Source organism: Oncorhynchus mykiss, chromosome 1 (genome assembly GCF_013265735.2).
Source record: "Oncorhynchus mykiss isolate Arlee chromosome 1, USDA_OmykA_1.1, whole genome shotgun sequence".
Taxonomy (NCBI): Eukaryota; Metazoa; Chordata; class Actinopteri; order Salmoniformes; family Salmonidae; genus Oncorhynchus; species Oncorhynchus mykiss.
Window position 1 is genome coordinate 83,852,451 of NC_048565.1, and position 12,457 is coordinate 83,864,907.

The 12,457-nt window shown below is 42.7% G+C and overlaps 1 protein-coding gene across 7 annotated transcripts in view; it reads left to right on the forward strand.

Annotated features, from left to right (window-relative positions):
• The first annotated feature begins 115 nt into the window (after nucleotides 1-115).
• The window catches only part of LOC110530876 (cell division cycle and apoptosis regulator protein 1), a 37,429-nt gene continuing 25,087 nt past the window's right edge, over nucleotides 116-12,457 (forward strand). The window contains exons 1-8 of one of the 7 annotated variants that reach the window (XM_036987272.1): nucleotides 116-224; nucleotides 1,296-1,459; nucleotides 1,751-1,929; nucleotides 6,455-6,586; nucleotides 10,507-10,536; nucleotides 10,673-10,702; nucleotides 11,121-11,153; nucleotides 11,448-11,474. In XM_036987272.1, coding sequence (XP_036843167.1) covers nucleotides 1,348-1,459; nucleotides 1,751-1,929; nucleotides 6,455-6,586; nucleotides 10,507-10,536; nucleotides 10,673-10,702; nucleotides 11,121-11,153; nucleotides 11,448-11,474 — 543 coding nt within the window. In that variant the 5' untranslated portion in view covers nucleotides 116-224; nucleotides 1,296-1,347. Of the gene's footprint in view, nucleotides 273-1,295; nucleotides 1,460-1,750; nucleotides 1,930-6,454; nucleotides 6,587-10,506; nucleotides 10,537-10,672; nucleotides 10,703-11,120; nucleotides 11,154-11,447; nucleotides 11,475-12,457 lie in introns of all 7 variants that reach the window. The other 6 variants (XM_036987259.1, XM_036987280.1, XM_036987263.1 and 3 more) reach the window with 6 other exon arrangements.

Sequence of the window (12,457 nt, forward strand, 5' to 3'; positions counted from 1 at the left end):
GGAATAGTGATAAGCAGACTGCATGGCTTCCCGCCTTTGGGACAACGACTCACATTTTTAGGGGGGAGACAAGAATGTCTCATCATTATATACAGTTTCTCTGATATTTATAAAAAAAAAGTACCCGTATGTAATACGCGTGCGCGCCACTGATACGCATGCGCGGTGACAGTTTTGCATCTATCGTCGCCGGTGCATTCACAGAGCAGGAAAGTGGAACAGCAGTGAGGACAATTTGTTTCTGTAACGTTAATGTAATTAAAATTTTACAGGTACAGTTCTGATGGTTTTGGTACTGCAGAATGCAATTATTGGTGCAAAATTTGAATCTCCATCAGCCTTGCTGTTTGCTACCATTCAGACAGCATTATGTGTGTTTTGCCTTGCTTAGGCCTCAAGCTAGCGACGTTTGTTAACGTTGCTTTGAAAACACAACGCAGGAGTCATTATAGCTAGCTAAGTTAGCTATATATCGCCGTTAACAAGCCAACAACATGTTAGCTAGCCTGTGGCTATTTATAGCTAAAGGCTAACCAGGTAGCTAACGCTAGCTAAAATCGGCAAATGAATTACCTAGCTAACGTTATTTTGAAAACAAAACCCATGAGTAGTCATTATAGTTAACTAACGTCTAGTTAGCAAGTTGGGTACCTAGCTAACTATAATCTCCGTTAGCAAGTAAACCCAGCCAAAGTAAGCATGTTAGCTAGCCTATAGCTATTTATTAACTGCTAACCAGGTAACGTTAACGTTTATTAATATCGGCAAGTGTCGAGCAAACGCATTAACATAGCTAGCTTAGCAACAAGTACGTTTACTGAACTCTACAGGGATCTAAACTCGCTAGTAACCCAAATAGTACGCCAAATTCATGAATGTGAATTTGAATTATAATGCTTCTAGTAATTTAAAAAAAATGAATATCATGAATTTGGCGTACTATTTATAGGGATAACTTAGGTACGGTTAGTTAACCAACTAACAGTAGTTAGCGACAGTTGCCAGCAGTTACTATAACGTTTTGCTTGCTACGAATTGCTTGTTTGCCCATTCCGTTGTTGCTCGTCCCACTACTATCCTGCTGAGTAGAGGCAGCTGTCAAGAGGCCAAACGTTGTTTTCGTTGGTTATGTGTTGCTAGTTAAGTATTTTATTAGCTGCAAGTAAATCTGTAACAATCTTCTCCTGGTATAGTTTGTTTTTGTTGCTGGCTGTCAATGTTTGTGTTCAAAGCAAAGCTACATGTCAAATGAAGAAGCCTTATATAAACAGGCCCATTTCCTGTTGTATTGACAGGATATAAACTTAAATTGGTTCTGTCAATACACCTAAGCTCGAGCCTTGACTCATGGCACAGTTTGGGGGACAGAAGAACCCTCCGTGGGCGGCCCAGTTTGCTGCCACAGTGGTGTCCCAGCCCGGCCACTCAGGACAGTCCCTGGACCTCAACAGCATACACTGTGAGTTTGACACCTTGCTGAATACTATACTCTGTGCTCATTGGTGGGATAAAATGAAAGTGTGGTTGAGGGTACAGTGCTTGAAGGAAACGGCATCTCGGACTTGGATCTGTTTGGCAAAGTTTGTTGTGGAGGAGATTCAGTGGTCAACTGGACATTCAAAGATGTTAAAAGTACTCTTGTTTCTCGTTCAACCCGTCTTTCTATCACTCCATTCCTCTCGCTTGCTCTACCTCCTCACTCCATCCTCTTTCTGAATTATTCTATTCCGCGCCCTACTCTCTCCTGCAGCTCTAGGTGTGCAACAGCCATCTCTCTTGGGTGCGTCTCCCTCTATGTACTCCCAGCAGTCAGCCCTGGCTGCAGCCTCCCTCAACTCCCAGTCGGTTGCCGCTAACTACCAGTTGTCCCAGCAGGCTTCAGCCCTGCAGCAGCAAGCCGCAGCCGCCGCCGCTGCAGCACTGCAACAGGTGAACTACACTAGGATCAGCAGGGCAGTGTTCAGTTTGGCACAATGTAGCTAAACATTCTCAAACAGAATATGTTAACATTTGTTGTTATTGAATAAGCTCAGGTAGTAACTCTGTTTTCGCACCAAGTGAACACAACCCAAGAGTCCCCAAAATGGTGGGGAGATACCCCATTGGTTGGTCACAGCTAATTTTACATAAACTTTTTTGATTTTGTTTACTGAAGAAACATTCTCAATGATAAAACCTAATTTGGGTCAGACAAACAGATTTGGGAAACAGTGAGTTACATAGCTTGGTGAGAGGCCATACCTCACTAGACTTGAAGAAGCTGTGTTGTTGTAAAGCCTGTTCTGATTTGTGGGTGAAGTGATGAACTGATTCAACTTGTAAAATCCCCCACCATCAGACAGACCTGTGTGAACACTTTAGATGCTGAGTGAAAGTCTGACCAAAATAACCATTTTTTTTCTTCACTACTCTAGTTTTTTTTTTTTTTTTTTTTTTCCTCCACCTTTATTTAACCAGGTAGGCAAGTTGAGAACAAGTTCTCATTTACAAATGCGACTTGGCCAATATAAAGCAAAGCAGTGCGACAAACAACAACAGAGTTACACATGGAATAAACAAAGTCAATAACACAATGGAAAACGTTTATATACAGTGTGTGTCAATTAGGTAAGGGAGGTAAGGCAATAAATAGGCCATTGTGGCGAAATAATTACAATTTAGCAATTAAACACTGGAGTGATAGATGTGCAGAAAATGAATGTGCAAGTAGAGATACTGGGGTGCAAAGGAGAGGGGAAAAAACAGTATGGGGATGAGGTAGTTGGATGGGCTATTTCCAGATGAGCTATGTACAGGTGCAGTGATCTGTGAGCTGCTCTGACAGCCGATGCATAAAGTTAGTGAGGGACATACGAGTCTCCAGCTTCAGGGATTTTTACAATTCGTTCCAGTCATTTGCAGCAGAAAACTGGAAGGAAAGGCGGCCAAATGAGGAATTGGATTTGAGGGTGACCAGTGAAATATACCTGCTGGAGTGCATGCTATGGGTGGGTGCTGCTATGGTGACCAGTGAGCCGAGATAAGGCGGGGCTTTACCTAGCAAAGACTTATAGATGACCTGGAGCCAGTGGGTTTGGTGACGAATATGTAGCGAGGGCCAGCCAACGAGAGCATACAGGTCGCATTGGTGGGTAGTATATGGGGCTTTGGTGACAAAACGAATGGCACTGTGATAGACTGCATCCAGTTTCCTGATTAGAGTGTTGGAGGCTATTTTGTAAATGACATCGTCGAAGTCCAGGATCGGTAGGATAGTCAGTTTTACGAGGGTATGTTTGGCAGCATGAGATTAATTTAATTTTGGATTGAAGATGCTTAATGTGAGTCTGGAAGGAGAGTTTACAGTCTAACCATCTAGGTATTTGTAGCTGTCCACATATTCTAAGTCAGAACCATCCAGAGTAGTGATGCTGGACGGGCGGGCAGGTGCGGGCAGCGATCAGTTGAAGAGCATGCGTTTAGTTTTACTAGTGTTTAAGAGCAATTGGAGGCCACGGAAGGAGAGTTGTATGGCATTGAAGCTCGTCTGGAGGTTTAACAGTGTCCAGAGAAGGGCCAGAAGTAAACAGAATGGTGTCTGCATAAAGGTGGATCAGAGAATCACCAGCAGCAAGAGCGACATAGCTTCTGTTTGGGCACAGACCTGAGTAGCTAGGCGGGCTGGGGACATGGCGATTCAGACAGCTAGTGAGCCGGGGCTAGCAGAAGGGCCTTACTCGGACATCGCGACGGAAGAAGCCCCCTCGTGCGGTTACGTCGGCAGACCAGTTCTGATGGATCAGAAGGGGTCCGTGTAGTAAAAGGGTCCAGGCCAATTGGCATAATATTGTTAGTAGCCCAAGAATTTGACTGATGGACCTCTTCAGCTAACATTCTGCTCTAGATGGCTAGCGGGCCGCGGATAGCAGATGGGCATTCAGGGGACGTCGCAACGGAGGTGCCTGTTGAAAAAACCCCTCGGGCGGATTACGTCGGTAGTCCAGTTGTGATGGATCGGCGGTGCTCCGTATCGGCAATAAAAGGAGTCCAGGCCAATTGGCAAAATCGGTAATGTAGCCCTTGGGACTAGCTGATGGACCTCTTCAGCTAGCCGGGAGATGGGTCTAGCATAGGCTAGCTCCAGGCTAATTGGTGCTTGCTTCGGGACAGAGACGCTAGCAAGGAGTAGCCACTCGGATAGCAGCTAGCTAGCGGTGATGATCCAGGTGAAAAGGTTCAGAGCTTATGGTAGGAATCTGGAGATATGGAGAGAAAGAAATCAGACATGTGGAATCGCGCTGTGTAGACAGTTGTCCGGGCTAAAGGTTAGCTGACGACCGCAAGCAGTGGCTAGCTGACTAGTATCTAGTTAGCTTCTGTTGGGGGGTTTCGGTTCTAAAGTAAAGAAAATAGCAGATCCATACCACATTGGGTGAGGCGGGTTGAAGTTGATGTTAACCTTTCTGATCTCCCCATCCCGGATCCGGGTTCGTGAATACAGACTCAAGCTCATTACCATAACGCAACGTTAACTATTCATGAAAATCGCAAATGAAATGAAATAAATATGCTAGCTCTCAAGCTTAGCCTTTTGTTAACAACACTGTCATCTCAGATTTTCAAAATATGCTTCTCAACCATTGCAAAACAAGCATTTGTGTAACAGTATTGATGGCTAACGTAGCATTTAGCATTAGCATTCAGCTAGCAACATTTACACAAAAAAACAGAAAAGCATTCAAAAAAATCATTTACCTTTGAAGAACTTCAGATGTTTTCAATGAGGAGACTCTCAGATAGCAAATGTTCAGTTTTTCCTGAAAGATTATTTGTTTAGGACAAATCGCTCCGTTTTCTGCGTCACGTTTAGCTATGAAAAAACCCCTGTATCCAGGATTGTGTAAATCTATCAGCAAGCTCATTAGCATAACACAACGTTAACTATTTATGAAAATCGCAAATGAAATGAAATAAATATGCCATCTCTCAAGCTTAGCCTTTTGTAAACAACACTGTCATCTCAGATTTTCAAAATATGCTTCTCAACCATAGGAAAACAATAATTTGTGTAAAAGTAGCTAGCTAGAGTTAGCATTTCGCGTTAGCATTTAGCGTTAGCATTAGCGTTAGCATCCAGCACGCAACATTAACAAAAACATAAAAGCCTTCAAATAAAATCATTTACCTTTGAAGAACTTCTGATGTTTTCAATGAGGATACTCTCAGTTAGATAGCAGATGCTCAGTTTTTCCAAAAAGATTCCTTGTGTATTAGAAATAGCTCCATTTTATACATCACATTTGGCTACCAAAAAAAATCCATAAATTCAGTCCTCAAAACGCAAACTTTTTTCCAAATTAACTCCATAATATCGACTGAAAACATGGCAAACGTTGTTTAGAATCAATCATCAAGGTGTTTTTCACATATCTCTTCATTGATACATCGTTCTTGGACACATGCTTTCTCCCCTGAATCAAATGGTAAAGTGGAAGCAGCTGGCAATTGCGCACCGAATTCGACGCAGGACACCAGGCGGACACTTGGAAAATGTAGTCTCTTATGGTCAATCTTCCAATGATATGCCTACAAATACGTCACAATGCTGCTAAGACCTTGGGCGAACGACAGAAAGTGTAGGCTCATTCGTTGCGCAATCACAGCCATATAAGGAGAGAATGGAAAACAGAGCTTCAGAAATTCTGCTAATTCCTGGGTGATGCATCATCTTGGTTTCGCCTGTAGAATGAGTTCTGGGGCACTTACAGACAAAATCTTTGCAGATTCTGAAACTTCAGAGTGTTTTCTTTCCAAAACTGTCAAGTATATATGCATAGTCGAGCATCTTTTCGTGACAAAATATCGCGCTTAAAACGGGAACGTTTTTTATCCAAAAATGAAATAGCGCCCCTAGAGCTCTAAGAGGTTAAGAAAATATAAATATTTGCGAGGAAAAAATATATATGAAAAGATATATACACAAGACAAAGACGCCTGACTGCTACACCATCTTGAAATCACATGTAGTTGAGCATGGAGTCACTTAACTGTTCAGTAAATAGTATTCCCTTCAAATTGACATCACTCAAATTAACCACAACAGAACTCAAGGGCCATTTCCTGAAATTGAATTCAAAGAAAAAGCTGACACATTTAGACTAGCTAGTGTTTTTATCGATGTATCACCTGTCACATCTGAGTCGTACCTTACGCTCTTGAGTCTGTCTATCCAGACAGAGCATCAACATTTTACATGTACGTTTTAGTCATTTAGCAGATGCTCTTATCCAGAGCGACTTACAGGAGCAATTAGGGTTAAGTGCTTTGCTCAAGGGCACAGACAGATTTTTCACCTAGTCGACACAAATTCAATCCAGCGACCTTTCAGTTGCTGGCCCAACGCTCTTAACTGCTAGGCTGCCTGCCGTTCCTGTCATTGAACTTTTTCTCTGTCTCGTCTCTCCTATTGTTTCAGTCTCAAATGAACTCGGCCCTGCAGCAGTATCAGCAGCAACAACAACAGCAGCAGCAGCAGCAGCAACAGCAGCAGCAACAACCTCCTCCACAGCAGCCTCCTCCTCAACAGCTCTATAATGTACCCCATCAGGTGAGACATGGCCAATACACCAAGTGAAATACTGTTGCTTGGATTGTAAATGAATTAGAGCTTGTCAGCAAAACTGTCAGTGTCAGAACTTTAAGAACACTGAATGTTCTAACCCAGAGCAGCCAGTTCATATCACGTCAGGTAGACCACTCACTCACTCAATGGGTTTCACTTAAGTAAAATACATTTGCCTCACTTTGTTAAATCAGATTTGTTTTAGGCTGGAGCACAGTTTACCTTTTATTCTCTTTGACCTCGTCCAATGTAGTATTTGTTTGATATATTTTTATAGGGGCAAATTATTGATGTACAACTCTGAATCACCAACTTATCTTGAAAAAGACCTTGCTGATGATGCTGGTCGCTTGATATGTATCAAATCAAAAAATATATTGTTTACTCAATGAAATACCAAAAGTATGTGGACACCTGCTCGTCGAACACCTGCTCGTCGAACATCTCATTCCAAAATCATGGGCAATAATATGGAGTTGCTCCCCCTTTGCTGCTATAACAGCCTCCACTCTTCTGGGAAGGTTTTCCACTAGGTGTTGGAACATTGCTGCTGGGCCTTGCTTCCATTCAGCCACGATCATTAGTGAGGTCAGGCACAGATGTTGGGCGATTACGCCAGACTTGCAGTCAGCGTTCCAATTCATCCCAAAGGTGTTCAATGGGGTGGAGGTCAGAGCCAGGCAGGCCAGTCAAGTTCTTCCACACCAATCACGACAAACCATTTCTGTATGGACCTCGCTTTGTGCACAGGGGCATTTTCATGCTGAAACAGGAAAGGGCCAGCCCAAAAATTTTGCCACAAAGTTAGCACAGAATTGTCTAGAATGTCAATGTATGCTGTAGCGTTAAGATTTCCCTTCACTGGAACTATGGAGCCTGGTCCGAACCATGAAAAACAGCCCCAGACCATTATTCCTCCTCCACCAAACTTTACAGTTGGCACTATGCATTGGGGCAGGTAGCGTTCTCCTGGCATCTGGTGAAGCGTAATTCGTCACTCCAGAGAACGTGTTTCCATTGCTCCAGAGTCCAATGGTGGCTAGCTTTACACCACTCCAGCCGACGCTTGGCATTGCGCATTGTGGTCTTAGGCTTTTGTGTGGCTGCTCGGCCATGGAAACCCATTTCATGATGCTCCCGACAAACAGTTATTGTGCGAACGTTGTTTCCAGAGGCAGTTTGGAACTCGGTAGTGAGTGTTGCAATCGAGAACATACCCTTTTTACCTGGCCTTCCCCGTTAGCTTGTGTGGCCTACCACTTCGAAGCTGAGCCGTTGTTGCTCCTATACGTTTCCACTTCACAATAACACCACGTTCAGTTAACCAGGGCAGCTGTAGCAGGGCAGATATTTGATGAACTGACTTTTTGGAAAGGCGGCATCTTATGACGATGCCACGTTTAAAGTCATTGAGCTCTTCTGTAAGGCCATTCTACTGCCAATGTTTATCTATGGAAATTGCATGGCTGTGTGGTCGATTTTATACGCCTGTCAGCTACGGGTGTGGCTGAAATAGCCAAATCCACTAATTTGAAGGGGTGTCCACATACGTTTGTATATATAGTGTACTTATTGCAATATCTGTGTGTACCCCATCTCTTCAGCAACAACATACAGACTTATACGGGGTAAATTATTTATGTGCAGCTCTGAATCGCATTGATTTAAGAACGGTCATACTCATGTAGGGCTGGACGACAAACAGTAAAAAAAGATACCGGTATTCTTATTTTTTTATATTTTTTATAAATGTAATCTTTATTTAACTGGGTAAGTTAGTTAAAAACAAATTATTATTTACAATGACGGCCTACCCCGGCCAAACCTGGACGACGTTGGGCCAATTGTGCGCAGCCCTATGGAGCTCCCAATCACGGCCGGATGTGATACAGCCCTGATTTGAACCAGGGACTGTAGTGATGCCACTTGCACTGAGATGCCTTAGACCGCTGCGCCACTTCATTCACGGACCTTTTTGGATTTTTACTTTACATAATCACTCAAATTTTGTTTTGCCAATCTGTTTTAAGCACCAGTAAGAAACTTCTGACAGCTGAGAACTGCTGTCTAACTTGCTAGCATAACAAGTCAACAACTTCGGGAGGGCAACCGTGCCAAATATACCCTCGGAAATTGTCCGACTACCCCTAGTGGTGAAAGTAACAACTGCAGCTGAAGCTGATAATACAGTCTAACACGGAACCCAAACCGGCTGCGTGCGTGCGCCATCGTGCATACATTTATTTTGTCCCCCTACACCAAACGCGATCACGACACTCAGGTTAAAATATCAAAACAAACTCTGAACCAATTCCATTAATTTGGGGATAGGTCGAAAAGCATTAAACATTTATGGCAATTTAGCTGGTTAGCTTACAATTGCTAGCTAATTTGTCCTATTTAGCTAGCTTGCTGTTGCTAGCTAATTTATCCTGGAATATAAACATTGAGTTATTTTACCTGAAATGCACAAGGTCCTCTACTCCTCCAATTAATCTACACATAAAACGGTCAACCGAATCGTTTCTAGTCACCTCTCCTTCCAGGCTTTTTCATCTTTGAACTTAGTGGGGCAAAAAAGTATTTAGTCAGCCACCAATTGTGCAAGTTCTCCCACTTAAAAAGATGAGAGAGGCCTGTAATTTTCATCATAGGTACACCTCAACTATGACAGACAAAATGAGGGGAAAAAATCCAGAAAATCACATTGTAGGATTTTTAATGAATTTATTTGTATGTACATGGTGATTGGCATCTAAACTTTCATAGTATTACTACAACGACTGGCAACACAGTTCGTCTTTCAGTCACCCACGTGGGTATAACCAATGACGAGATGGCACGTGGGTACCTGCTTCTATAAACCAATGAGGAGATTGGAGATGCAGGACTTGCAGCGCGGTCTGCGTCAGAAATAGAAAGGACTTCTATTTTAGCCCATGGCAACTCAGACGCTTGTGAGCAGTGTGGGTGCAATAATTGAATAACATATTTTTCTACATTTATTTTGCAACGCTCTCGCATGCGACGTGAGCGGTATTGTCAGGGTATAAGAGGAGAGTGAGAATAATTAAAGATTTTTTAAAACGAAATATAGGCATGCTAAGACAAAATAAATGTGGAACAGTGTGTAAATGAAAACAAGTTAGTCCAAGAAAATAAGAATTGTATGAAAATGCTGGACTATATCAAATGTTCTATGCAAATAGAAACCGTTGGTTGTGTACCAGAGTTTGAGGCTACAAAATATCATTTATATTCCTATGTAAAGTTCTACAAATAGGATTCACTGTCAACTTTGTCTTGTTCTTTTTGGTATAATTATTTTTACAAAAAAATGATTGAAATTTTGAAAGCAACAGAAGTGGAGCTGCTCCGACTAGCCAACAATCCCTTGGTTGTCCCTTGAGTCCTCCCACACCCCCATCTTAATCTCCATCCCTGGCCAACTGCTTCCCTGGCTTAACCTACTCAAACCTATTAACCTGATGTGAGTTGGAGTAAAAAACAGAAAAACGAAACAATAACCTGCAAAATAAAACATAGACAGACGTACAATACGTTCAGCAGGTACTGGTATGGACAGATAGACAAGAAAGGAAAATTAATTAATGGTCCTGTGCAGTTAGTGTTACTTATTTTAGACAAAATTGTGAATGGTGCCAATATTTTGTTTCGCATCTGTGTATTTTACCCTCTTGTCAGGTCTATATTATTCATAATGCATATTTATATATTTTATTATTCAGAAACATCAAATACAGTCAAAAATAAGAAATTCAGTGATATGATAGTGTGGACATATCACCCAGCCCTATACTCATATGTATCAATCAACTGTACTGTTTACTCGATTAAGTACTTATTGCAATTTCTACGTGTTTGTGTGTACTCCGTCTCTTCAGCAACATCAACAACATACAGACTCATACGGGGTAAATTGATGTTTGCAATTCACACAGACAACTCTGAATCGCTTTGATTTGAGAAAGGCCATAATCATTATGTGTATCAATCAACACTGTACTGTTGACTCATTGAAAGTCTTGTTTGTGTACCCTATCTCTTTAGCAACATCAACAACACACAGACTTATACGGGGTAAGCAGCAGCAGGTCACAGCCGCAGCACAGTCAAATCACAATGCCCTTCATGCTTGGTGCTAGGATGGGGAATGTACTCTGTTCTACAGATTCTGTCAGTATTAACTTCTCGACTTCTCTCAACCTCTGTCTTTCTCTCCTCTTTCCTCTTTCTCACTCTCCTCTCCTTTGCCTCTGTCTCGCCCTCTCTCTCCTGTTTCTCTCTTCCTCTCTCCTGTCTCTCTCGCTTCCTCTCTCCTGTCTCTCTCTCTTCCTCTCTCCTGTCTCTCTCTCTTCCTCTCTCCTGTCTCTCTCTCTTCCTCTCTCCTGTCTCTCTCTCTCCTGTCTCTCTCTCTCCTGTCTCTCTCTCTCTTCCTCTCTCCTGTCTCTCTCTCTCTTCCTCTCTCCTGTCTCTCTCTCTCTTCCTTTCTCCACAGCTCCCCCAGCCCCAGCAAGCGCTGATTTCACAGGTAGGATAATTAGGAACAAACTAGTCTCTGGTACATTTATTGCAGCTTTTAGCTAAAGTAATGCCACTGACGTCAGCTTGTCTTGAGGGTAATTATTTAGTCCAACATAATAGGTCTAAGAAGATGCCATTTTGTCATGAAAATTCCAAGAGCTCTCTTGTTATACGTAGGTGGTGATTTTGGAATAATGCGATACAATACAACCCAAAGCTATTGGGGAAAGAATTGTGACAACATCCTAACGCCACCTTCTCTCCTTGCCTCCTTTTCTGATGCCTCCGCTGATGTTGAAAGAACTGGAGTGGTGAAAACAAATTCCCGGTAGGCATCACTTTACAAGTTCCATTTTTTAATTTTATTATTGATTTATTTATTTTAAATTAAAAAACTTTTTCTCCCCAATTTCGTGGTATCCAATTGTTAGTAGTTTCTATCTTTTCTCATCGCTACAACTCCCTTACGGGCTCGGGAGAGACGAAGGTCGAAAGTCATGCGTCCTCTGAAACACAACCCAACCAAGCCGCACTGCTTTTTAACACAGCGCGCATCCAACCCGGAAGCCAGCCGCACCAATGTGTCGGAGGAAACACTGTGCACCTGGCGATCTGGTTAGCGTGCACTGCGCCCGGCCCGCCACAGGAGTCGCAGTGCGCGATGAGACAAGGATATCCCTACCGGCCAATCCCTCCCTAACCCGGACGACGCTAGGCCAATTGTGCGTCGCCCCATGGACCTTCTTCATAGCATACAGCCAAATACAATGGGACGTGTATGGCCACAGTAATAATTAACACCTCTGGTAAATGAGAAGACCCGCTATGGGACATTTGATTAGAATAGACACTTCCAGCAGTTCCATTGTTAGACACACGTTTTGAATTTAGTGGGCTTGATTAGGGTTGCAAAATTCTGGTTACTTACCCAAAATTCCAGTTTTATGAGAAATCCTGGCTGGAAGATTCCAGCTTTTCTGCTTAATCCCTCCTGATTCCACGAATCTTCTAACCAGGTTTTCTGGAAAACCTTGATAATGTTGGAAAGTTAGCATAGTTTTGCAGTCCTGGCGTGATACAATCCACACATTTAGGACTAATAGGCAGCGGTCCAAACACCCTATCCCCTCAGCCCTCAAATTAAGTGGACAATTCTGATGACGTATCATGACGTCTGATGAGTATACACTTGCAGGTCGAGGGAGGAAGGAATTATTTTTAAATGGACTACTCTTGGCCTGAAATTCGTCACTCTTTGATCCCGCAATGATTGTGTTTTCAGCCACTGGTAGCTTGTGGGTGCTTTATATG